Genomic DNA, 26,259 nt, shown 5'->3' with positions numbered 1-26,259 from the left:
CTGTTTCGGATTCTGTGTCTCCCTCTCTCTCTGACCCTCCCCCATTCATGCTCTGTCTCTCTCTGTCTCAAGAATAAATAAACATTAAAAAAAAAAAATACAGTGACTGCATTTGTTGCCGGGGTTTGGCTTTTATTTGTGATGATTTATTTATATGATTTTTTAAATTTGTTTAAGTAGGGTCCATGCCCAACATGGGGTGTGAACTCATGACCCTAAGGTTGCAGGCTCCACCGACTGAGCCAGCCAGGCGCCCCCGATAGGAAAGTTTCGCTGAAAAAGAAGGAACGCTAGCACTCTGCTCCATCACGAGGTAGGCGTGTAATCAGCTGCAGAGAATCTCATGAAAGCCTTCTCCCGAATAGTCACGTGAATTCACATCCCCACCACCATGTTCATGTTTTCTTTTAATATTTTAATTTTTCCAGACTTTATTGAGTTTCTGTATTTGTTTTCAGAGAGAGAGAGAGAGAGGGAACGCTCAGGGGGGAAGGGGGAGAAGGAGACAGAAGATCCAAAGTAGGCTCTTGCCGACAGCAGAGAACCCGATGTGGGGCTCGAACTCACTAACTGTGAGATCATGACCTGAGCCGAAGTCAGACGCGTAACCACCAGAGCCACCCAGGCGCCCCACCGTGTGCATGTTTCAAAGTTCTAACCTTGCTCCATCCAGCAATTTCCCTTCTAGGCAGATAGATGCCCAGAGGATGGAAAGCAGGGACTTTCACGGATCTTTGTGCATCGGTGTTCACAGCTCCTTCTCCCTCAATAGCTGGCAGCCAACCAGCGACCATCCGTGGCTCCATGGATAAACCACATGAGGTGTATACACACGATGGGACCTTATTCAGTCGTGAAACGGAGGAACTTTCGAACACGTGCCACGGCGTGGTTGAATTTGAGGACGTTATGCTAAGGGAGAGAAGTCAGACAGAAAATGTGAGGTACGTGGACCGTGGTCAAAGTCACAGAAACAGAAAGTAGAATGGCGGCTGTCAGGGGCTGGGAGAGGGGGAAATGGGGAGTTGGTGTTTATTGGGTACAGAGTTTCAGTTTGGGAACTTGAGGAAGTGCTCGAAATGCACGATGGTGATGGTTACACAACAGGCTGAGTGTACTGAATACTGTTGAAGCGTATACTTCATGTATTATTATGTTTTGAAACAGTTGCTTATTTGTGAGAAAGTAGGAGCAGGGGAGGTGCAGAGAGAGAGGGAGACGCAGAATCCGAAGCAGGCTCCAGGCTCCAGGCTCCGAGCTGTCGGCACAGAGCCCGACGTGGGGCTCGAACTCACGAGCCGTGAGATCATGACCTGAGCCGAAGTGGGACCCTTAACCCGCTGAACCACCCTGGTGCCACTTGAAGGGTATACTTTAAAATGGTCCAGGGGTAGGGGCGCCTGGGTGGCTCAGTCGGTTGAGCGGCCGGCTTCGGCTCAGGTCACGATCTCAGGGTTCGTGAGTTCAGGCCCCCCATCGGGCTCTGTGCTGACAGCTCGGAGCCTGGAGCCTGTTTCAGATTCTGTGTCTCCCTCTCTCTCTGACCCTCCCCCGTTCATGCTCTGTCTCTCTCTGTCTCAAAAATAAATAAATGTTAAAAAAAAAATTTAAAAAAATAAAATAAAACGGTCCAGGGGCACCTGGGTGGTTCCATCGGTTAAGCGTCTCTTGGTTTCGCTTCAGGTCATGATCTGGAGGCTGTGGGACTGAGTCCCGTGTTGGGCTCTGTGCGGACTGGGGACCCTGCTTGGGGTTCTCTCTCTCCCTCTCCGTCTCTGCCCCTCCCCCACCTCAAAAATAAATAACTTTACAAAAGAATAAAACAAAAAGGTCAAGATGGCCAAAATGGTCGTTTTTGTGTTCTGTCTTCCGTACCCAAACGAAAGCCTTCTATAAACCTAGTCAAGACAGACAGAATGGGAACAGGAGACGGATAATGCCGCCCAGTGGAAGCCAGACGAGAAAGCAGGCACAGCCCCCTGGGTTTTCTCTCTTCTTGTCCGTGGTGCACAGCTGTTGTGGTTGGAGCCCTTGAGAATCGCTTCCCCCTACCTCGGCCTGGCCGCACGGCACCATAAGCTCAGGCACGGGGGTTACCACTCCGTTCCCAGTGCCTCTGTCTCACTGAAATGTTGGCAAGTTGTGCTGCACCTGACTGTCTTATTTCAGTTTTATGCTACAGCGGCAGATTTGAGTTTTGTGGTACAAACCAGCACAGCAAATCCTGCACCCTGCTCAGACTTTTTTTATTAAAAAAAATTTTTCTTTCTAATTTTAGAGAGAGAGTGGGAGAGGGCAGGAGAGAGAGACAGAGAATCTTTTTCTTTTTTAATGTTTATTTTTGAGAGAGAGAGCACAGGGAAGGGGCAGAGAGATGGAGATAGAGCACACGAAGGAGGCTCTGCACTGAGAACAGAGAGCCCGACGTGGGGCTCGAACTTACAAACCGTGAGACCGTGACCTGAGCCAGAGTCGGACGCTTACGTGCCCAAGCCACCCAGGCGCCCAGAGAGAATCTTAAGCAGGCTCCGCGGTCGGCGCGGAGCCCAATGCAGGGCTCAATCCGGAGACACTGGGATCGCGACTTGAGCCAAAATCAGGAGTTGGATGCTCAACTGACTGAGCCACCCAGGCGGCCCTCATCCTTCTCAGATTTAACATCCACAGAAGGTGACGGGATCTCTCACACTTACTCATTGCAGAGAACCCAAAGCTGCCAACCCAGCATGATACGTGGGAGGCTTCCTGAGGGTGATGTGTGATTGTCACAGGCAAACTGATGTCCTTTCCCTCAGCGTGAGAACAAAAGCTTCTTCCCCGCATCCCCAGCACTCAACCCAAGGGTGTTTTGTGTCAGGCGTAGGTTCCAAGGCCCCCAGGGGATGCCTGAACCAACAATCCTATATATATTATGTTTCTTCTCTCTCTACAAACCTATCATAAAGTTACATACGAAGCACAGTGAGATATGAACCAGCGGAAGTAATAACAAAGCATAACTGTGGTAACCATATACTGTCCTATAAAGTATGTGAATGTGATCTCTCAGGCTCTCTCTCAGAATTTCCACTTGTGCTGTCCTCACCCCTCTTCTGAATGCGACGATGCAGATGATCAAGCACTACTTTCTGAGACGAAGCGAGGGGAATGAGGTAGGCTTGCGATGTAGCGCTAGGCTGCCATTGACCTTCTGGTTGTCCTAAGGAAAAAGCATCCAGACTGCAGCTGACCTCAGGGGAACTGAAACCACACAAAGTGAAACTGTGGACTAAGGGGACCCGCCGTCCTGTCAGGCAGTTTTGCAAAGTGACCGTGCTCATTGACATTCTCACCAGCAGGGTCTGAAGAGGTCGGGGTCCCCTGCGTTCTGTCCAACACTGGATAAAACCAGGCCTTTCAACTTTAGCCCCCCCTGGTGTGTGCAGATGTATGTTTTTTTCATGAATCTTAGTAAGAACTGTGACTTAGGTCTCAGGACTTGACTTTATTTTTTCAAATGTTTATTTATTTTGAGAGACAGAGAGCAAGTGCACCCAGGGGAGGGGCAGAGAGAGAGAGAGAGAGAGAGAGAGGATCCCAGGCAGTCTCCACACTGTCAACTCAGAGCCCGATGTGGGGTTTGAACCCAGGAACTGCGAGATCATGACCTGAGCCAAATCATGAGTCAACGCTTAAGTGACTGAGCCACCCAGTGCCCCTAAAGATATTTTCATTTTTAAGTATTCTCTACACTCAATGTGGGGCTCAGACTCACAACCCCGAGATCAAGAGTCCCATGCTCTACTGACTCAGTCAGCCACAGATCCCTACTCCAATATAAATTTTATAATGAAAATATCAAGTTCTTCAAAAATCACTCCGGGGGATTGGTTGATATATGGCTCTGATTCTGCATATGAATTTAGGTAGACTTGACTTTTATACAGTATTATTTTAAACCCATTAACATGACATATTTTTCGATTTACTTACAGATTTAAAAATATTTTTTAAAGATATCATTTTTATTTTATTTTATTTTATTTTATTTTATTTTATTTTATTTTATTTTTTTGAGAGAGACAGGGCACAAAAGCAAGGGGAAGAGACAGAGGAGAGGAGAAGAGAGAGAGAATCCCACCAGGGACAGAGAGAGAGTGGGTGGAGAGAGAGAGAGAGAGAGAGAAAGAAGTGGGGCTCATGCTCACCTGATGTGGGACTTGAACTCACAAACCGTGAGATCATGACCTGAGACAAAATCAGATGCTTAATGACTAAGCCACCAAGGCACCCTTAAAAACAATTTTTTTAACGTTTATTTCTTTCTGAGAGACAGAGCATGAGCAGGGGAGGAGCAGAGAAAGAGAGAGGGAGACACAGAATCCAAAGCAGGCTCCAGGCTCTGGGCTGTCAGCTCAGAGCCCAACGAAGGGGTCCGAACTCCCAAACTGGGAGATCATGACCTGGGCCGAAGTCGGACGCTGCACCGACCGAGCCACCCAGGAGCCCCCGGATCTTTGCTATTGTAAATGCTGCTGCAATGAATACACAGGTGCACATATGTTTCTGAGTGAGTGCTTTTTCATTTCCTTCAGACACAGACCAGAAGTCCATTGCTGGATCATGTGGTAGTTCTGGTTTTAATTTCTTGAGGAACCTCTGGACTGTGTTTCAGAGTGGCTGCACCAATTCACATTCCTTCCCACCAACAGGGCACAACAGTTCTCTCTTTTCCACATCCTTGTCAACACTTGTTGTTTCTTGTCTTTTTGGTCATCGCAGCTTGAGATTTGTCAGACCGACAGCTGTCGGCACAGAGCCTGATGCGGGGCTCGAACTGCTGAACTGTGAGATCGAGACCTGAGCCGAAGTCAGGGGGAGGGGTGCGTTGGGGAGGGGAAGAGAGAGAAGGGGGCAGAGGATCCCAGGTAGGCTCCATGCTGTCAGCAGATTTACCATGCAGGTCTCAAACCCATGAACCATGAGATCATGACCTGAGCTGAAGCCAGAGGCTCAACCCACTGAGCCATCCAGGGGCCCCCACATATGAATTTTTTTTTTAAATGCACCATGTCAAATTGCAAAAGCATTGATTTTTGTAACCTCTACACCCAACGTGGGGCTCAGAATCATGACCCTGAGATCAAGAGTGGCACGCTCTTCCTACTGAGCCAGCCAGGAGCCCCAAGAACTTGACTTTCAATCCTACAGCCTGCTACGGGAATGTCTAAAGTGTTTATGATCATGGTGCAATTTGAGGAACGCTTTATCAAGGTTGAGCCCCCCCCCCAGTGCCTTCAGAAAGGGTCCCTGAAAGGTAGAGCCTCATTACCTTCATGGCAGCAGGGTAATGCTGCTTCTCTGCTAAAGTCACAGATTTGGGGTGTCCCTGCCCAGTGGGGTCCCGGTTTCCCTTGATCTGCCATTTTGCGCGGCCTGGGCCATCACTGTCCCACAAGACCCTCAGATCCGCAAAGACAATCATTTGAGGATGCCGTGTTCCCAAAACCCGTCAGGGCAGAAGGGCTTTGACCCTGAGCCTTCCCCTGCTTCCCCCCCTCCCCTGGATTTGGGTCCAGAAATGCCTTCCTTCCTGGCCTGCACTTGAATGGTTTTAAGGAAATGGTAAATGATCCTTTTCCAGAACTAGCAGTGGTTTTCAGCTGGAGGGTGAGTCACACTGAATCTCTAGGACTTTCCCCTTTCTCTCTTTAGAAAGGATTGATCACAAGACAGCAATCTTTTTTTTTTTTTTTTTAAGAGACTAAACACGATCAGAGGGGAGGGGCAGAGGGAGAGAGAGAAAATATCAAGCAGGCTCCAGGCTCAACGTGACGGGACTCCATCCCACCACCCTGGAATCATGACCTGAGCCAAAATCAAGGGCCGGGCATTTAACCGACTGAGCCACCCAGGTGCCCCAAGACAGCAATGTTTTATTGAAACTTCTTTTTTTTTTAGTCTAAAACAATGGGAGGAGAAACTAATCTCTTCATATGTTCCTGGGAACATAAGTCTAATATCACTATTCCAAACCAGTATTATTTACAAAAATGACTCTTTACTTCCTTGCCAGGTTCACAAGGACTAGTTTTTTTTTTGGGGGGGGGGGGGTGGGAAGTAAGCGAGAAATACAGAGAGAGACAGAGAGAGAGAGAGAGAGATTGGGAATTGGGGCTTATACTCACGAACCATGAGATCATGACCTCAGCCAAAGTTGGACGCTTAATCGACTAAGCCACCCAGGTGCCCCACGAGGACAAAATTTTAAGCCCACCTCAGCATAGCTTTGCGAATCTCCCTGCCATCAAATGCCCAACAATCCTTACGGTGGAAAGGTCGGCCTTTTCATGGCCATGGCAATATTCACCGTGCACCGGGACCACAGAACCCCAGGCAGCAGCAACAAGATGAAACCCCTCCACACCATTCCTGTTTGCCTTCCAAAAGCATGCTGTGTCTAAATCTCCCTTGTCTATCCAGACTGAGGCAGATGAACCCTGGAGGGTTTTTTTGTTTCCTTTTTTGTTTTGAGGTCTGTGCTCAAATGTCGCCTTATCGCCATGGGTTCCTCGGAAGGATCTCTCTCAGAAGATGCCCTCCCCTCTCCCCCGGGGCTCACCACTTCCTCATCTGATTTTCTATCAGAGTTTAGCAAAATTTTCCTTAAAGGGCCAGGGCCAGTATTTGCAGCCATAGTGTCTCCGCATACGGTTTTTCAACTCTTACTGTAGCACAGAAGCAGCCGTAGGCCACGACCGGATGGGTAAGTCAGACTCGTAAGCAAAGTGGTTGGCCGGATTTGGCCACATGCCCGCATTCCGGACCCCTGTTCTAGACGAAGGCGACTACGGATCATCTCGGGTCCTGTCCTTTCCCGTTACGGAGTTGCAAGCTTCGTGAGAGAAGCCACACGCTTTTGTTCACTGGATCTTCAACGCCAAGAGCGACTGGCATCGACCCCAATGTTCACGGGGTAACAGAAATCCGTACTTGCAATACCTTCTGGTCCTACCGCGTCTATTTCCCTCCTCCAGTGGAGGAGGTGCTCTTTCTGCTCCGTCTGTCCCCTCAGGATGCTTCCCTTGTATTTACTCCAACTAGACTCCACCCTCCTCTAGAGCAGAGGTGGGTCTCTTCCATTCTGGAAGCCCCGGGCGCATCAGAATACTTAACCGAACACACTCTATAGATCTGCACGGAAAGAAGAAATCGGTCACCACAAGAAGATGGGGGTAAGAATCGAGAAGGCTAAGCGGTGATGGGAGAGGAGCTTCTAGGGAAAAAGAGGATCGTGGGAGTGAGTGCTGGCCATTTTCTCTGAGTATAGAAAACAGGGACGATGTTCTGCGGTACGATTTGTCAGCCAAACGCTACCCACAGGGCTTTGCTCTACGGCTGGTGCCCATACTTTAAGATGGAACATTGTGTGGTCCCCCAAGAGAAATTTAGTGTTAACTAAATTCACCACTTCAGAAAGTGAAGTGTGCATATGGGTGAGCTGCTATGGACACCAGCAGATAATATAGAAAACTTCAGGGGCGCCTGGGTGGCTCAGTCGGTTGAGCATCCGACTTCGGCTCAGGTCATGATCTTGTGGTCCGTGAGTTGGAGCCCCACATCGGGCTCTGTGCTGACAGCTCGGAGCCTGGAGCCTGCTTCGGATTCTGTGTCTCCCTCTCTCTCTGCCCTTCCCCTGTTCACGCTCTGTCTCTGTCTCAAGAATAAATGAACATTAAAAACAAAAATTAAAAAAAAAGAAAACTTCAGGGGTGCCTGAGCTACTCAGTTGGTTAAGCGACCAACTCTCGATCTCGGCTCAGCCCATGACCTCAAGGTTCGTGAGATCAAGCCCCGTGTCCAGCTCTCAGCTCAGGGAAGCCTACTTGGGATTCTCTCTCTCTCTGCCCCTCCCCTGCTCGTGTGCCCACTAGTGCTCTCTCAAAATAAAGAAATAAACGTTTCTTAAAAGAGACAAGAAACTGCCTTCCAGTTAAACACATCGCTAAAAATCTTTCAAAGCAGATAAAGAAATTCAAATGAAAAGGTTCCATAATGAAAAGTGCTGGCTTATTATATAGTTTCTGCCAGACTCCGAGATCCTGGGTGCCAGAGAGTAATTCTATCCCAGTTGTTGGTAAAAAGATGAATCTCGTTTACACTAAAAGGGCGGTATTACAAGACCCTGGTGTCACCTGTCAAAACAAGAATGTCTAGAACGGAAATTCCAGTAAGCCCTTGGGATGAAGGGCACTCAGAATACAAGAGCAAGCAAAATGCACGTCAATTAACTCCTAATTTGAGAAATCAATAGAGTGTGTGTAAATTGATACACACTGTCTAGTGGGTAGCTAGTTTCTAACTCAATTATGACCATCCGGCCTCTGCTCTCTTCCCCGGATCAGTCTGTTCCAGAAGGACCCCCTACAGCTAAGCAGAGGGTAGCTCCGAGGCAATCGCTTCATGTATAAATCTGTCAGATACTAAGTACCAAGGGAACAGTGATAACCAACAGGACAAGCACCAGAATACAGACGTTCTTGCGAGATTTTCTTTTCTGATCGTAAGCAGCTTGCGGAAACTGACCGGCGTGGCTCTGTCTGCACGCACCTCTGGGCCTTCTCCGTCGGCTTCCGTGCTGTCAGCGGGGTCTCCTTGGTCACGGATCATCACGGGCAAATCTTTAAACCTCTGACGGACGTCCAAAGTGTGAGCCTGCGGCTGCCGAATTGCCCTTTCCCTCTCTTTAATCAGTTCCAGTTCCTGCTCCGAGGTGGCCACGTCATCCCCCTGGTTCTGCATCTGGTCCCACTCGTCGTGGCCATCAAAGGACAGGCGCTGCTCTTTCGTGGCCTCCCCTCTGCAGGGAGACATGCGGCTCTCGCTCTGGCAATCTTCTCCTTTTCCTTTGCAGACCCTCCTCTCCACCCAGCCTGGAAATCCTTTAAGGCTGCAAAGAAGTCATTCAGTTGGCGTCCTTTGTTCTTTCCGAGCGTCCAGTTCCTATTGTATTTCCTGGGCAAGGTGCTTTGTGGACTGTTACAACTGTTGCAAATTTTCCTCCTGTTGCTTGAGTCCTGCTGACTTCCTGGTAGGCTCAGCAAATTCTTTGAGCAGTGGCTGGGCGTCCCCGCCCACCCGTGACTGCTGAAGTCCCGGGGCTGGGGCTCGGAGGGCCCCAGGTTTGGTAAAAGGGACTGTAGGGCATGAGGAGGACCTAAGACCCACTGGTTTTGCACGAAACTCCTCGAAGCAGCCCCCGCCTGGTTGCACAGGCTGATGGGGATCTGGGAAGAGAAAGGGCTGGGGGAAGGGGCTGAGGCTGCCCACAGGCTCCCTGTTTCTCTTTCCCAGCTGCTCTTGCCCTTCGCTCACCTCACTCTTGACTTAAATGGCATTGGCCGGGTGACCACCCTCAGATTCACATCTGGATGAGCACCCCAGCCTCCGGGGCCCTCGGTATTTTCACGGGCTGTGTCAGATGCAGAGATGAGACAAGATAATTTCTTAGTTCCCAACTCACCGCACCCCCCCCTACCCCCCACGGCCTGTGCTGCCCAAGTTCCCCTTCCGTGGTGACCACAGCTCTGTCACACACGGCTTCCTGTTGGGGCTTCCTTGACCTCACCCCGCATTTGGGGCATTTCCCTCCCTGACAGAAGGACCTGGATCCGGGCTCCTGCCCTGGCCGGTGCAGACATGGTGCCCTTGCTGCTGCTGCCCCTGCTGTTCGGGGGTGAGTGGGCCTCGGGAGGAGGGCTGGGCACAGGTGGGAGGGGCTGGAGCCCCGGCTGAGCCTCCGTGTCCCCCCCAGGGGAGGATCCAGAGTACCAGCTCCAAGTGAAGGAATCCGTGACCGTGCAGGAGGGTCTGTGTGTCCATGTGCCCTGTTCCTTCTCCTACCCCAGAAAGCGGTGGTATTCCCAGACGATGCTCTACATATACTGGTTCCAGGATAGGGACACCTCAAGCAACCGTTATCTGGTGGCTACAAACAACCCACAGAGAGCAGTGAGGACAGAGGCCCAGGGCCGATTCCGCCTCGTCGGGGACCCCTGGGCCTACAACTGCTCCCTGAGAATCAGAGACGCCATGAGGAGTGACGAGGGAGTCTACTTTTTCCGAGTGGAGAGAGGAGACATGAAATATACTTACACACATACGACGATGACTCTGCGGGTGGCAGGTACAGCAGGGGCCCCGGGGGAGGGCTCTGGGATGTGGACACCCCCTCTTAGAGCAGGCACAGGACGCCGGAACATTCCCTGCTCCGGGTCTTGGGGCTGGGACGGTTGGAAGAGATAACGGGGCCCGGGGTCAGCTTGGGCCCTGAGGCCCGGACCCTCTCAGGGTCACCCCGTGGGTCCCCACCTCCCTGGGGCCCGGGCACCTCCCTGTCTCCTCCTCAGCCCTGACACAGGAACCCGACATCCACTTCCCGGTGCCCCTCAAGTCTGGCTGGCCCGCAGAGCTGACCTGCAGCCTGCCGGGGTCCTGCGAAGGGGGAAGACCTCTCACATTCTCCTGGGTGGGGGCTGCTCTGGACTCGCTGGACCCCGAGACCCTGCACTCCTCGGTGCTGGCCTTCACCCCGAGGCCGCAGGACCATGGCACCAACCTCACCTGTCAGGTGAAACTGCCAGAAGTTCAGGCCACCGTGGAAAGAACCATCTGGCTCAATGTCTCCTGTGAGTGCTGGGGAGAGGGCAGCATCCCCCAGGGTAGTGGGATTTGAGCTGGTGTGGGGCAAGGAGAGAGAGCAAGGACGGCCATCTTCACCTTCTCAGTGTTCCCCTACCCCTTCCCAATGCTCCCCACCCCTTCTCAGTGCTCCCCTATGCCTTTCCAGTGCTCCCTACCCCTTCCCAGTCCTCCCTACCCCTTCCCAGTGCTCCCCACCCTTTCCTGATGCTCCCCACCCTTTCCCAATGCACCCACCCCTTCCAAGTGCTCCCCTATGCCTTTCCAGTGCTCCCTACCTGTTTCTAGTGCTTCCTACCCCTTCTCAGTGCTCCCCTACTCCTTCTTAGTGCTCCCCTACCCCTTCCCAGTGCTCCCCACCCCTTCCCAGTGCACCCCACCCCTTCCAAGTGCTCCCCACCTTGTCAGTGCTCCCCACCTTGTCAGTGCTCCCTACCCTTTCCCAGTGCACCCCACCCCTTCCCAGTGCTCCCCACCCCTCCGTGGGTGCTGGGTCAGCTTCCATCCCAATCCTCACCTCTGAAGCAGGACCATATCTTTCTACCCCAGATGCCCCCCACAACCTCACCATCAGCATCGTCAGCAATGTCACAGGTAGGAAAGAACTGTCCTCTTGGGGGCTGGGACCTGGCCTTGGATGGGGGGGGGGGGCGGCTTCCACCATGTGGAATGGGGATCATAGCTGGAATGGGACCAGATAAGGGAGCACGGATAAAGATCGCCACCCTCCCTCCTCCACCTTGCCTGGGTGCAAAAGTGGCTGCTCAGGCACACTCTGTTCACCTCTACGGGGCGCTGCTGTGGTTTTCCTCCTCCCCTCCCGCCCCAGCCTCCTCCATCCTGTTTCCTGCCGAGTTCACTGACCGAGGCCACCAAACAGTCCAGGCGTGTCCCAGTGGGGGCACCGAGCCCTCTCTGAAGATGTGAAGCCCGGACACTTGAGGTCAACCTCTTTTGGGCGTAAAGCCCAGCCTTTGAGCCCTGTTGGACCCAAGTCAGTGGGCCAGGGAAGGCGAGGGAGATGCCAACCAGATCCTGGGACGGAGGGAGACGTGGAGACTGCCGGTCTCCAGCGGCTGTCTCAATGTCTCTCTCTCCTCTCTCTACATCTCTCCCCCAAAGCCCTCAGCATTCTGGAAAACACCTCATCCCTTCTCATCTGGGAGGGCCAAGCTTTGCGGCTGCTCTGTGCTGCTGCCGGCAACCCCCCCGCCGAGCTGAGCTGGTTCCCGGGGTCCCCTGCCCTGAATGCCACCCCCATGTACAGGACCCACATCCTGGAACTGCCTCAAGTCGGGGCTGCGGAGGAAGGAGTCCTCACCTGCCGAGCTCAGAACTCGCTGGGCTCCCAGCACGTCTCCCTGCGTCTCTCTGTGGTCTGTGAGTGTGGGGACCCCCGGGGGGCGGGGCGGGACACCCGGGGCCTGGGGAGCAGAGGCGTCGCTGACCCTGCCCCTCCCCCACCCTGCAGGCCCCCCGCGGCTGCTCGGCCCCTCCTGCTCCTGGGAGGGCGAGGCGCTAGGCTGCACCTGCTCCGCCCGAGCCCGGCCGGCCCCCACCCTGCGCTGGCGGCTGGGGGAGGGGCTGCTGGAGGGGAACCACAGCGACGCTTCCTTGACCGTCACCTCCAGCTCCGAGGGGCCCTGGGCCAACAGCTCCCTGAGCCTCAGGAGGCCGCTGGGTTCCGACCTCAGACTCGGCTGCGAGGCCCGGAATGAGCACGGGGCCCAGAGCACCGACGCCGTCCTGGTGTTGCTGCCAGGTCTGGGGGCTGTGGGGGAAGGGTGGGCAGAGCCGGGGGTGGGGGGTGGGGGTGGGGGTAGGGGTGGGGAAGGAGTCTGCATCCTAGAGAAGATGGTCTGGGTGGGCGTGGGGCGGAGGGCGATTGGTGGGACAGGGTGGTCCATCTTGGGCCTCAGCAGGCCCTTCAGTGAGTTCTGCAAGGAGCTAGGAAGGCAAGAGACTGAGTCCTGCAATTCGGTCTCCCTCTCTCCGCAGGGAAGTCGCTGTCCCTGGCAGAAGCTGCGACTGCAGCTGTGGGAGGCGCCGGAGCCATGGCTCTGCTGTGCCTGTGTCTGTGTCTCCTCGTCTTCTGGGTGTAAGTCTGTGCGGGGAGGTCCCTCATCCCAGAAGTACAGGGCTGAGTAGGGGAGCTCGAGAGAAGAAATGCACTGCTTCATTTTCATCCTGTGCCCATCCTCCCCCAGGCCTAGGGGACCACCAGTCTGTTTTCCATCTCTCTAGATTCGCCTCTTCTGGACTTAAACAAAAATGTTAACGTTTATTTATTATTGAGAAACAGAGAGAGACCGAACATGAGCAGGGGGAGAGCAGAGAGAGGGGGAGACACAGACTCCGAAGCAGGCTCCGGGCTCTGAGCTGTCAGCACAGAGCCCGATGCAGGCTTCGGACTCACGAACCGCGAGATCACGACCTGAGCTTAACCGACAGAGCCACCCAGGTGCCCCGGCGTGTACAAGTTTTTCTGTGTTAGACGGATCTTTCGTGATGGAAGTTCAGTCTGGCCAAACCTCTGGTCACCCAGGGGAATGGATGGAGTGCTTCCTGGCCTGTCTGGTTCCAGACCGGATACCTCAGCGGATTGGCCGGGGAGCAGACAGCCTGCCCACGGGAGCCTTCGTGGCTGCAGTGTGCTGCTTTCTCCTTTTAGGGTGAAAGCCCGCAGGAAGCAAGCGTCTAGGAGTCAAGAGGGCATGGCTAATGAAGACCCTGTCATGGGTACAGTCGACTGGGTGAGTGATGCCGGGGTCTTCTCGTGCAGTGGGGGGGCTCTGGACCTGTCCATTGGGACTCCACACGGAGCTCCTCAGCATTTCCCCGCCCCTGCCCCAGCCTGGTCACCTGAGCAGTCACCTGGGAGGTGACTTCCCTACTCCACTGTTCCCTACTTCCCTTCCAGCCCTTCTGGAGTTTCAATGATGCTTGTTCCCAGTGCTTTGAGAATCAAGTCACATTCCTTGTCCCATGTTTGAAGTCCTTCAGTGGCCATCAGTGGCCCTTGATGGCCACTCCAGCCCTGGTCCGGCTATGGTGCAGCCACACTGGCCTTCTCGTGGTCTCCCCTACCGCTTGGACCCTTTGCGCATACAGCTCCTCCCACCAGAAATCCCCTTCTGTCCCCATTTCCGTCACCCCACTTCACGTATCAGCATCTTCTGCTCTGGGAAAGCTTTGCCATTTCCTTCCCTGCCAACGCCCACGCCTCCCTCCTCTACGTCCCCAGAGCTCCGTGTCCAGCCCCGTCTCGAGGGGCACATCCCACAACACCACTGCATCTCGTCGTGTTTGGGATGTCTTTGCCGGCGGGGGCTGCAGTTGTCTCTCACTCCGCCCCTGTCCACCATGTCCCTTCTGCCCTTTTATGAAACTGGGGCCGTGGTGCCCTACATGGAGTTATCCAGAATGCGTTGTTCATGGCCAGTTCCTGGAACGGGCATTGTTTGCTTGCACGTACTTGTTTTGTCCATAATAAGATGAGCAACGATGAACCCGGTTGCCACTGTTACCCCATATATGCCACTGAGATACGCGCTGTTTCGTGTAACTATTTCTGAACCTACAAAGGGTGGCACCCTCTGTGTGCGCTTCTCCGGCTCCCTTTGTGGACTCATCAACCCTGCAAATTAGGTCCTGGAGATTCATGCCTGTTGTTAGCTGCAGTTACCTGTTTACGGTGTTTCGTTTTATGATCGTGTCTATTGCCTAAGCTCGTCTTGCTGGACATTTGAGTTGCTCCAGCTCTCATTGGATTCACATACGAGTGTTCGTTTTTTTTGTTTTTTGGCAACATTACGTAAGAATTTAATTACTAGGTCAGAGGGTGTGTGAATGTTCCTATCATGACAAATGGTTTTCCAAAGCAATCACATCCATGTGTACACCCGTCTGTGCCTCTTGGATTCTGTTGATCTATATAGTCTCTGTGCTTCGTTTTCTCAATTTTTTGGGTCATCTCACTCTCTCGCTATGGTTTTGATTTGCATTTCATTAGTTGTCAAGGAGCATGAAAATCTCTGTCTTCAATGGCAGATGAACACCTCCTCTCTAAAATGCTTGGTCCCGGGGCGCCTGGGTGGCTCAGTCAGTTAAGCGTCCGGCTTTGGCTCAGGTCGTGATCTCACCGTTCAGAGTTCAAGCCCTGCATTGGGCACAGAGCCCACTTTGGATCTTCTCTCAGAGCCCCTCCCCTGCCCTCTCTCTCTCTTTGTCTCTCAAAAATAAAATAAATGTTAAAAAAATAAAATTCCTGGTCTCATCTGCAGCCCATTTCCCTGCAGCCCATAGGGTGTTTGACTTTCTTACTGAATTGATTGGAGAGCTTTATACATTTTCATATTGGTTTCTTTTTTTTAGTTATATGCACTGTAAATATCTTCCAGTGAGTAATTTGTCTTCACTTTTTAAAGGTTACCTTTGATGAACATAAGTTCTTAATTGCAATATAACCATATTCACTAATCTTCTCTGTTCTTTTTTTTAAAAGATAGATTGACATAGCTTTCTTTTTTTTTAATTATTTATTTATTTATTTTGAAAGAGAGAGAGAGAGAGCAGAGGAGGGGCAGAGAGAGAGGGAGAGGGAGAATCCCAAGCAGGTTCTTCCCTGTCAGCACAGAGCCCGATGTGGGCCTCGAACTCACAAACCATGAGATCACGACCTGAGCCGAAATCAAGAGTTGGTGGCTTAACCAACTGAGCCACCTGGGAGCCCCTGATCTTCTCTTTTCTGTTGAATGCCTTTTGGGTTTCATTTAAGACAATCTTTCTTTTTTAATTTTAATTTTTTTTAACTATTTGTTAAAGTTTATTTATTTATTTTGAGAGAGAGAGAGAGAGGGCACGCGAGCATGAGCAGGGGAGGGCCCGCACTGTCAGCGCGGAGCTCAACGCGCAGCTCAACGCGGGGCTCCAACTCAGGAGCCTCGAGATCATGACCTGAGCAGAAATCAAGAGTCGGACGTTTAACCGACTGAGCCACCCGGGTGCCCCTAAACAAGTCTTTCTTCTCCTAAGATTAGAATGATATTCAAGTATAGTTTCTACTAAAAGTTTTACGTATTCCTTTGGACATGTGAAGCCTTAATCTACCCGGAGTTGATTTGTGTGTGGTGTGCAGTGTTGATCTATGTATGTTCCTCCTCGACGTGTGGAATAATGTCTCTCTCTCCTCTTTGCTGATCTGCCCTCTACTCTGTCAGACATCAGAAGTCTATACATGCGTGGCCTCTGTCTGTGGCCTTCTATTCTGTTCCAGTGGTCGATTTTACTGTCCCTGAGTCAGAACTGTCTATAGAGGCAATAGAATCTACAGACCCAAAACTAAGTCCTGCTGTCTGATAGAGCAGGATCCTCTCCTTAATCTTCTTTAAAATAGTGTCTTGGCTATACCTGGACGTTTGCTGTTCTATTACATATTAGAATCGGTTTATCAAGTTCCAAAAAACACTCCTGTTAGTGTTTTGGCTGGAATGACATTGCATCTGTAGATCAACTTGGGAAGAATATACTTCTTTATAAACTCAAGTCTCCTTGTCCGCAAAAACAGGTTATCTATTAGTTTAAGGTTTTTTTCCCCAAGAAAGATGTAGAAATCCTTCAACACATCTTGCGAACCTTTTGTCAGTTTTCTTCCTTAATACTAGTTTTGTTATTGTTATAAATGCCATCTTTTTAAAAGTGCATTTTCTGATCACTTATCGCTGATATGTGGAATGAAAACATTTAAAAAAAATTACAGATTGGTCTTAGATGTCATTTAGAGTCTTGCTGGTTTGGTAGCTGGAGCATTCTTAGATATGATTCATAAGCCTGCTGAACCATTCTTTTACAGAGATATGGATACTGTCTGAAAAGTTTGTGATATTTTTTTTTAATTTTTTTTTAACGTTTATTTATTTTTGAGACAGAGAGAGACAAAGCATGAACGGGGGAGGGTCAGAGAGAGGGAGACACAGAATCTGAAACAGGCTCCAGGCTCTGAGCTGTCAGCACAGAGCCCGACGCGGGGCTCGAACTCACGGACCGCGAGATCATGACCTGGGCCGAAGTCGGCCGCTTAACCGACTGAGCCACCCAGGCGCCCCAGTTTGTGATATTCTTGTTTTAAATTGTCATGGCTTTGGGGCGCCTGGTGGCTCAGTCGGTTAAGTGTCCACTTCGGCTCAGGTGATGATCTCGCGGTTCATGAGTTCGAACCCCGCGTCAGGCTCGGAGCTGACAGCTCGGAGCCTGGAGCCTGCTTGGGATTCTGTGGCTCCCTCTCTGCCCGTCCCCTGCCCGTAGTCTGTCTTTCTCTCTGTCAAAAATAAGTAAAATATTAAAAAAATTAAAAATTAAAAGCATTGCCATGGCTGCTGAATCAAAGCAGCTGATTTGATGCAAATATAGTGTCATTTCCTTCAAAAATCAACTCCTCCTTTTAGACTTTAGATACAGAAGAAGAAACACCTGATCTCATGCATTCTCTGCGGATGTATTTTTCTTCTAGGAGATTTCTTTTTTTTTAACTTGAGAGAGAGAGAGAGAGAGCGCACACGCACAAGTGAGGGAGAGAGAGAGAGAAGTGAGGGAGGGGGGAGAGAGAGAGAGAATCTTTCTTTTTTCATGTTTATTTATTTTGAGAGAGAACACGCAACAGCATGAGTGGGGGAAGGTCAGAGAGAGAAAGAGAGAGAGAGAGAGAGAGAGAGAGAGAGAGAGAGAGAATCCCAAGCAGGCTCTGCATGTCCGTGCAGAACCCGATGTGGGGCTCCATCCGTGAACCGTGAGATCATGACCTGAGCTGAAATCAAGAGTTGGACGCTCAACCGACTGAGCCACCCTGGCGCCCCAAGATTCCATATTTCAACAAATGACTCACTCCCCTGAATCAGTGATGGGGAAAGTAAGCACACTCAGACTCTGGCCTCTGGTAAACAGAGGTCTGTGGAGCACGGATTGCGGGCAGTAAGTGACTAAAGACTGAACACCAGCCAGTTCCTTCATTTGTTCAGAGAGCTCCTCCTTCCACTTTCCCCCTTATGGGGCCAAGCTGCCCCGCAGATTCTTCTGGGGCTTCGCTGTAAATGTTCACGTCTTTTCAGTGACACCCGCCCCTTCAGGGGGTTAGTGGTCTGGATCCTCAGCATTGCCTTCAGTCTCTCAGTAGATGCAGCAACGTATGAAACGCAATTCCGTGCTTGTCGATCTTAGGTTCTTCCAGCTTGCTAAGCTCTCTTGTTCGTTCTCATCATTTGTATGTAGACATTGAACTATTTTTAACAGGGTTTTTTTTTTTTTTTTTTTTTTTTTGATTTAACAAATATCACAGGGGTGCCTGGCTGGTTCAGTTGGACGAGCATGTGACTCTTGATCTTGGGGTGGTGAGTTCCAGCCCCCACGTTGGGTGTGGAACCTACTTAAAAAATTAAAAAGGGGGTTGTGGGAGGGGGGATGGGCTAAATGGGGAAGGGGCACTAAGGAACCTACTCCTGAAACCATTGTTGCACTAGATGCTAACTAATTTGGATGTAAATTTTAAAAAATAAAAAATAAAATAAGTTAAAATTTAAAAAAATTTGTAAAGGATCCTAGGTTGGGGTGCCTGGCTGGCTCGGTTGGTGGAGCTCGGTTGATCAGAGCATTAAATAAATGTTCTCAAACCCACAAGTCCTCAGAAGTCTTAATACAAGAAAACCCAAACTGAAAACACATTACACTTTCCCTTTGGTGCTGATATTCTTTTTTTTCTTCTTAAAGCTTTTTTTTTAAAGTTTATTTATTTATTTTGAGGGAGAGCAGGAGAGGGGCAGAGAGAGAATCCCAAGCAGGCTCTCCGTCCAGCAGTGCTGAGCCTGATGCGGGGATCAAACTCACGAACCATGAGATCGTGACCTGAGCCAAAACCAAGAGTCAGACACTTAACTGACTGAGTCACCCAGGCGCCCTGGTTTTGATATTCTTAAAATTTACTATACTGTATTGGTGTGTGAGGTTTCCCTGGTCTTTTTTCTTGCGCTTGTGGGCCCTTTCAGCTGGAATGGTTTACCTCTCTTCAATTTAATTTTATCTCCACTATTTTTGTTCACATATTTTCTCCTCTTTTTATTTCCAATAACACAACAGACCTGAATTTGGTTCCTGGCTCTGTCTGTTACTAGATGAGTAATCTTGGGCCTCCCACCTCAGTCTACCATGTCTGTAAAATGGGAATAATAAGTATCATTCATACTGTGTGTGTGTGTGTGTGTGTGTGTGAATTAAATGTAATTAGTAAGCCTTCAGTATGGCCTAATCAGTCATAGCGTTACAGAATTTTAAATGGATGCGTGAAGGGCACCTGGGTAGCTCAGTCGGGTAGGTGTCTCTTGACTTCAGGTCAGGTCAGGTCATGACCTCACGGTTCGTGAGTTTGAGCCCAGCATTGGGCTCCACACTATCAGCTTGGGGTTCTCTCTCTCACTCCCTCTGGCCCTCCCCTGCTCTCTCTCTCTCTCTCTCAAAATAAATAAGTAAACTTAAAAAAATAAATGGATGAGTGAATCATTGGGTTCGTAGGAAATGTGTGTGACTAGGAGGAAGAATGAACAAATGTCCCATTAGCCCAACCTCCCTTGAGGGGGACCACGTCTGCCTCATTCCTTCTCCGACTCTCTTTCACTCAGGGTTCCAGGAAGAAGCCCTGGCCAGACAGCCCTCCAGATCAAACGACCCCTGCCGGGGATGCCCCTCCCTCGGGGGAGCAGCAGGAGCTCCATTACGCCTCCTTCAGCTTTCACGGGATAAAGATGAGGGAACCTCAGGACCAGGAGGCCACCAGCACCAGTGAGTACTCGGAGATCAGGACGAGCAAGTGAGGGCCGCCTGGAGCCAGGAATCCCAGCCCCTGCGGGGAGAGGAGAAGTCAGGCGCCAACTGATGAAGTGCGTGGAGCCCTGTGGCGATATAAAGGAGCAGGACTGTCCGGGTGTCCCCGGGTAGAGCAGATTTGGGCTCAAACGTAGCCTGTCAAGCAAGTTGCTTCATCTCTGCGTGCTTCAGTTTCCCGTTCCGTAAATCAGAGATCATGCCTTCTGCCTCAAAGGTGGTTGTGAACAGTAAAGAAATTAACACAGAGAAATCAGCCAACAGAGGTCCTATCGCACCATGGGGCTCAGTGCCTACTGATCTGTCTTCTTTGGACAGAAAGGTCCTGCTGGAAAGTGACCCTGGGGCTGAGGGTGACCGCCCCGGCACACAGTAGCAACCGGCTGGTGTCATTCTCCTTCAAAGCCTCCCCAGGGAAAGACCAGCCCCTCAGCCTGGATTTTGGTTTCACGATACAGCATCTTATCATCTCTGTGGGGTCTTCTCTGCGTCCCACTTGTATCTGTCCATTCTTCCAGCACATTCCATCACCTCCTGACCTCCAGTCCCTTCCCTGTCTCATTTATGGGCCCCCACAGGGATCCGTCCAACAGCCAGAGAGCTGACCCTGAGTCTCCTCCACAAACCCATTCAAGGCTCCCTAGGCTTAGACAATACATCACAAACATCTGCCCCCACCCCTGGCATTTGAAGTCCACCAACCCCCCCCCAACCCCTGCTATCTACTGTTGGAAAAGAAACAATGGGCCCCGAGTGGAGGCACTTGCCCCCACAACAGCAAACCCAAGACTCACTGTGGTTTCAACCTCTCCCAGAAATGTGACCTTTAAACAGTCGGTCTGAAATTTCCTGATCAGCACTGGTGAGGTCACCTGCAGGGTAAGATCTTCCCCCAAAAAGATGGCCCAATCTGGGGGGGAAAAATCCTTCCTTTGTTTTGAGAATACTTCCTCATGCCACCCTCCTGCCTTTAAACACCTTCTGCTACTTACAACTCCTCAGGGCACCCATCTCCTTACCGGAAGGGACACTGCCAAACTCATGAGCCTTTGAATAGAGCCAATTACATGCCCAGATTTCCTCGGTTGAGTTTTTTTTTTTTTTTAACATTTATTGATTTTTGAGACAGAGAGAGACAGAGCATGAATGGGGGAGGGTCAGAGAGAGGGAGACACAGAATCCGAAACAGGCTCCAGGCTCTGAGCTGTCAGCACAGAGCCTGACGCGGGGCTCGAACCCACAGACCGTGAGATCATGACCTGAGCTGAAGTCGGCCGCTTAACCGACTGAGCCACCCAGGCGCCCCCTCGGTTGAGTTTTTATTCTTTTTCAAAAATGTTTATTTATTTTTGAGAGAGTGTGCGAGTGAGGGAGGGGCAGAGGATTCAAAGCGGGCTCTACACTGAGAGCCAGATGCGAGGCTCGACCTGTGAGATCATGACCTGAGCTGAAGTCAAGAGTTGGATGCTTAACCAACTGAGCCACCCAGGTGCCTTCAACAAGCTTTTCTGATCCCAACTGCCTGACACTATGCTTTTGATTGCCGTACAAAAGAAAAGTTTTTCTAGAAGGAGGCAAGCAAGAAAGTTATCAGCTACAGGAAAGGATTGTTTCAGGCAAGACTGCTTTCCTCCTGTGTGTGGGGTAAAGATAAGGGGTCTTCTTGTGCAGAGGACCTCGTCTTCCTTTAGGGGATGGAGAGGTCCTTGTGGCCAACTCATTGGCACTGATTGTCAATAGCCAAAGTATGGAAAGAGCCCAAATGTCCATTGATGGATAAATGGATAAAGAATATATATATAGAATATATATATAGAATATATATATAGAATATATATATAGAATATATATATAGAATATATATAGAATATATATATATAGAACATATATATATATATATATTGCATGTGTGTGTATACACACACACACACACACACACACACACACACACACAATGGAGTATTACTTGGCAATCAAAAGGAATGAAATCTTGCCATTTGCAACAATGTGAATGGAACTAGAGGGTATTATGCTAAGTGAAATTAGTCAAAAAAAGACAAATACCATATGACTTCACTCACATAAAGAAAAGATATAAAACAGATGAACATAAGGGAAGGGAAACAAAAATAATACAAAAATGGGAAGGGCGACAAAACATAAGAGACTCTTAAATACAGAGAACAAACAGGGTTGCTGGAGGGGTTGTGGGAGGGCAGATGGGCTAAATTGGCAAGGGGGCATTAAGGAAGACACTTGTTGGGATGAGCACTGGGTGTTATATGCAGGGGATGAACCACTGCATTCTACTCCTGATATTATTAGTGCGCTATATGCTAACTAATTTGGATGTAAATTAAAAAAAAATAAATGATTAAAAAAATTCCTGACTATAAAATAGTTCAATGTCTACATACAAATGATGAGAACGAACAAGAGAGCTTAGCAAGCTGGAAGAACCTAAGATCGACAAGCACGTAATTGCGTTTCATACGTTGCTGCATCTACTAAGAGACTGAAGGCAATGCTTAGGATCCAGACCACTAACCCCCTGAAGGGGCGGGTGTCACTGAAAAGACGTGAACATTTACAGCGAAGCCCCAGAAGAATCTGCGGGGCAGTTTGTCCCCATAAGGGGGAAAGTGGAAGGAGGAGCTCTCTGAACAAATGAGGTTAAGACTATTTCTGGGAGAGAACAAGGACTTTAATCATCTCCACTTTGACCTTGGTCTGTACTTTCTAATTAAGTTCTTCTTTCCAGCGTATTTCTTCACTCAGGCAAAAGACCTTGCAGGCACAGCATCCCTCGTTGGGAACTGAAACTACTCCCTCAAGCAATAAAAAGACTGCCCTGGGCCAGCAAGACCCAGCATGACTAATCCCAAGACCGTGATCAACCTGACCTTTACTGCCCAGCCACATGTCCCCACTGCCCTTCATCCCACATTTTCCTTATATAAACCTATGAATATTTTCAGCACTCTGGAGACAGAGTGAGACGTTAGTCCTGCGTCTTCCCCGGGGTTGGCCTCACTGGAGTAAATCCCTTTCTTGTCCACCTCCGCTTATGTCTCTGCCTTCAGATTTTGTCAGCAGCATGTGGCCAACCCAGTCTGTTTGGGATCCTCGGAGCAGGTGCACTTGTGACTCTGTGCCTTGGTTATATGAGGTTGAAACTGAAGTTAGGTATGTGTTAACTTAAGTGACGCCATTTTGGGCCTGTGGGTTTTCTTTTCTATTTTGTCTTTTCTTTTCTTTTCCTTTCCTTTATATTTTATTTTACTTTAGTTTTTAGTTTAATTCCAGTATAGTTAACATACAATGTTATATTAATTTCAGCCGGTACAATGTGGTGACTCAACAGTTCTATATCTTAGTGCTCATCATGAGGATAAGCTCCTTAATCCCCATCACCTATTTCCCCCATCTCCCCCACCTCCCCTCTGGTAACCATCTGTTTGTTCTCTAGAGTTAAGAGTCTGTTTTTCAATTTGTCTCTTTTCTTCTTTGTTCATTTGTTTTGTTTCTTAAATTCCACACATGAGTGAAATCATATGGTATTTGTCTTTCTCTGGCTGACTTACTTCGCTTAGCTTTATTCCGTCTAGATCCATCCATGTTGTTGTAAATGACAAGATTTCATTCTTGTTTATGGCTGAGCAATATTCCATTGTGCATGTATACCACGTCTTTCTTACCCACGCATCTCTGGATGAACACTTCTCTCTTCCATAATTTGCCTATTGTAAATAATGTTGCAATAAACATCGAGGTGTGTATATCTTTTGGAATTAGTGGTTTTTGTATTCTTTGGGTAAATACTCAGTAGAATTACTGGATCATATGGTAGTTCTATTTTTAATTTTTTTAAGGAACCTACGTGCTGTCTTCTCACCGTGGCTGTGCCAGTTTGCTTTCCCACCAACAGCTTATGAGGGTTCCTTTTTCTCCACAGCCTCACCAACATTTGTTGTTTCTTGTGTTTTTGTTTTTTGGTTTTTTTTTTTTTTTTGAGAGAGAGAGAGAGAATGACAATGCAAGTGGGGGATGGGCAGAGAGAGAGGGAAAGAGAGAATCCCAAGCAGACTGCATGCCTAGTGTCGAACCCGACATGGGGCTTGATCTCACGACAATGAGATCATGACCTGAGCCGAAATCAAGAGTTGGACACTTAAGTAACTGAGCTACCCAGGCACCCCTGTTTTTTTTCTGACGTTTATCTTGTTTTAGATAATCTCTACACCAAACGTGGGGCTCAAATTCAAGACACTGGGATCTAGAGTCACATGCTCTTATGACTGAGCCAACAAGGCACCCCTCTTGCTTTTGATTTTAGCCATTCTGACAGGTGTAAGATGATGTGTGTGGGTTTTTAAAAAAGATTTTAAAGTAATCCCTACACCCAACACGAAGCTTGAACTCACAACCCCAAGATCAAGAACCTCATGCTCCACCAACTGAGCCAGTCAGGTGCCTGGTTTTTGTTTTGTTTTAAATCTCTGCACATTCTTCCCCATTATGCCTGGCTTCTTCCCCAGTTCCCTGCTCCGTCATAGCTGACTTAACATTCTCAAAAACTACCCTCTCTATAGGTCGCACTGAGATCTTAATTCTTAGTGGAGGCCTGACAAGCTTGGTAGCTTCTCTAAAATATGAAGTTCACAGGAGAACTTCCTCTTCTAGGGACATTCCACTGGCAAATGCTAAGTGAAATCCACTCTGTCACTAATAGCGAGCATGTTGCATGTCCACTAGGGCAGAGTCTCCCGAAATTGTTAGAAGATGACATGGGGACTGGTCCTTGGAGACACGATCTTGATACCTTTAGATTCCCCCCACCCCATGGTGGTCTCTCCTTCTGCTGTCTGCTGTCACCATCAGTCCCGGACTATTGTCTGATGGTCTCCATCGCTTATAATTAAAACACCTTCCCAGTGTGCATCATCTGCTTTCCCGGGACCAGGGTACAGTGGGTTCAGGAGTCACTATCTATGGTGTCAGGTTTGTGTGGATCATAACCCCAGCCCCCAAACGCACAGTGATCTCGCAGTGATGTGAGACCCTGCGAAGGCTGCTTATCACATCAAGTCTCCGTTTCCCACTGGATGAGGAGAATTGTTAGCCAGTCTTCTCTAGGATTGGTTGTGAGGGTTCAACGGGGCAATATGTAGAAAGGTACAACCCTGAGTCAGCACGTGAGGACCTCCAGTGAATATCCATCTCTTTCCTAATCCTCTGCTCGGAGGGAGATCCGGGCACAGGGTTGCTTCTTAAAGTGTGGCCCAAGGGCCAGCAGCATGACATAACCTGGAACCCCAGAGAAGACCTTGTCCCTCCCTGTCCCTCCGCCAGCAGACACCACAAGGTGAAAAGCAAGGTGAAAAGGCAACAAGAGGGTTGAGGGGAAAAGCACAGAGATGAGCCCAGTCCACTCCACCCCTTCTTCTGGCTTCTCCTTCCTAAGAAGGCCCCGGACTTTCAGAAATTGCTGCGACCTAGGTGCCCTGCTAGCCTAGAGCTCGGGACCTTGCACCTATGGATTGGGGTCCTTGGCAGAGTTGGGGTTTCCTGAACTCACCCAGCTTTGCTCCAGAACCATGGACAGCACCAACCCTTGGGCTGGGAGGTCCCCAGGTCTGGCAGGATGGGCGGAGCGCCCCCTGGAGGTAGTTCCCTGACTTGCCTCAGATGCAGAGATCAGAAGTCAGGGGATTGACTGGCGTGATATTCTGTCCTAGGGGACAGAGATGCTGGCCAGAGCACGTCCAAGCTTCTCCTTAGTCACCCTCTGAAAATCCACTCATCCTGGGGACTCAGCTTCAGAGACACAGTGCATTTCTCACAGAACACTGGATGCCTTGCCCCTCAGGGCTGACTCTGCCCTCACCCTGTCCAGAAAACCCTCCCTCTCCTCACTTTCCAGCGGGTTGATATTTGCTGTTGCACTTTTTAAAGTTTATTTATTTTTGAGAAGGGAGGGAGGGGCAGAGAAAAGGAGGGAGAGAGAGAATCCCAAGCAGGCCCTGAACTGTCAGCACAGAGCCTGATGTGGGGCTTGAACTCAGAGTGAGATCATGAACTGAGTTGAAATCAAGAGTCGGCCGCTTAACCGACTGAGTCACCCAGGCGTTCCCGGAGTCGGGAATCTTCTTAATCCGCTCTGGGATTGAGTGTGTTTGAAGCTGGGTTCTGGTGTTTTTGTGGATGGGCCTACTTCCGGGTGACCCTTACTTCAAATTTGTAACCCTACTTGGGTCCTAACGGGTGCTTACTGGGCCTCTACTTTTTAGGAGACCCTGAACTTCAGACTGTGTTTATCCTGTTTCATGAGGCTGCCCAGGGGACAAGAGCAGGTGTTGGGCTGACTCAACACTGTTCCCTCCCCCCAGATTCTGGCCCTTCCAGTCCCTGCCCACATAGCTCTGCACTCCAATTCTGTGTCCGGTCCCATGACACCGTTGAAAGTTCTGCTCAGATCCCCAGCCTCTTTACCCTGTTTTCTGCCTGCTTCTGGCCCCTCCAGCAGAATGAGCCTCTTTTCTGTGGGATCCTGGCTGCTTTCCCAGTTGGCCTCAGTGGAAAAGTTCTGGCATGATATACTCTGTCGTGGCTGGAAACCTCCCTTGCTTTATTTTGGTCTTCTCCTGAGTCACTTTCTCAAAAAGGCCCTGACCTCCCAAACTGAAACAGCACCCCCTTCACACTTTTGCGTTA

At 49.9% G+C, this 26,259-nt stretch overlaps 1 protein-coding gene and 2 long non-coding RNA genes across 8 annotated transcripts in view; 1 reads left to right on the top strand and 2 right to left on the bottom strand.

The window, feature by feature from the left end:
* The window catches only part of LOC147573781 (uncharacterized), an 80,585-nt gene extending 67,516 nt beyond the window's left edge, over positions 1–13,069 (bottom strand). The window contains exon 1 of the long non-coding RNA XR_015244438.1: positions 13,035–13,069. This is a non-coding gene — a long non-coding RNA (uncharacterized LOC147573781). The remainder of the gene's footprint in view (positions 1–13,034) is intronic.
* Positions 145–10,394, bottom strand: LOC147573782 (uncharacterized). The gene is made up of 2 exons (XR_015244452.1): positions 10,135–10,394; positions 145–912 (listed from the first exon to the last, which is right to left on the bottom strand). It is a non-coding gene; the product is annotated as an uncharacterized LOC147573782 (long non-coding RNA).
* Positions 6,653–20,625, top strand: LOC112850846 (sialic acid-binding Ig-like lectin 5). Of its 6 annotated transcripts, XM_086688388.1 has the most exons (11): positions 6,653–7,214; positions 8,894–9,003; positions 9,639–9,715; positions 9,794–10,165; positions 10,389–10,667; positions 11,230–11,274; positions 11,803–12,060; positions 12,152–12,442; positions 12,679–12,778; positions 13,352–13,433; positions 19,344–20,625. In XM_086688388.1, exons 1-11 carry the CDS (start codon positions 7,209–7,211, stop codon positions 19,533–19,535), a joined length of 1,812 nt encoding a protein of 603 aa, XP_086544514.1. In that variant the 5' UTR covers positions 6,653–7,208; the 3' UTR covers positions 19,536–20,625. The 6 variants fall into 6 exon arrangements, with proteins under 6 accessions (XP_086544514.1, XP_086544517.1, XP_086544519.1 ...); XM_086688391.1 differs by lacking the exon at positions 8,894–9,003; XM_086688389.1 differs by lacking the exons at positions 6,653–7,214; positions 19,344–20,625 and adding an exon at positions 14,693–16,566 and having other exon boundaries at positions 8,305–9,003.
* Positions 20,626–26,259: the final 5,634 nt, after the last annotated feature.

Source organism: Puma concolor, chromosome E2, assembly GCF_028749965.1.
Source record: "Puma concolor isolate L17-30 chromosome E2, mPumCon1.1.hap2, whole genome shotgun sequence".
Lineage (NCBI taxonomy): Eukaryota > Metazoa > Chordata > Mammalia > Carnivora > Felidae > Puma > Puma concolor.
Note: the sequence above shows the minus strand (reverse complement) of the source record. Positions and strands in the feature narration are given on the sequence as shown.

What these genes read in the sequence shown, in the direction of transcription:
- LOC112850846 (XM_086688387.1), top strand. Translation starts at nt 8,852, where the DNA reads ATGCGGCTCTCGCTCTGGCAATCTTCTCCTTTTCCTTTGCAGACCCTC. An exon ending in GCTGCCCCTGCTGTTCGGGG is followed by an intron (nt 9,716 to 9,793) that starts GTGAGTGGGCCT and finishes TGTCCCCCCCAG; the next exon opens with GGGAGGATCCAGAGTACCAG. An exon ending in TGTCTCCTCGTCTTCTGGGT is followed by an intron (nt 12,779 to 13,351) that starts GTAAGTCTGTGC and finishes TTCTCCTTTTAG; the next exon opens with GGTGAAAGCCCGCAGGAAGC.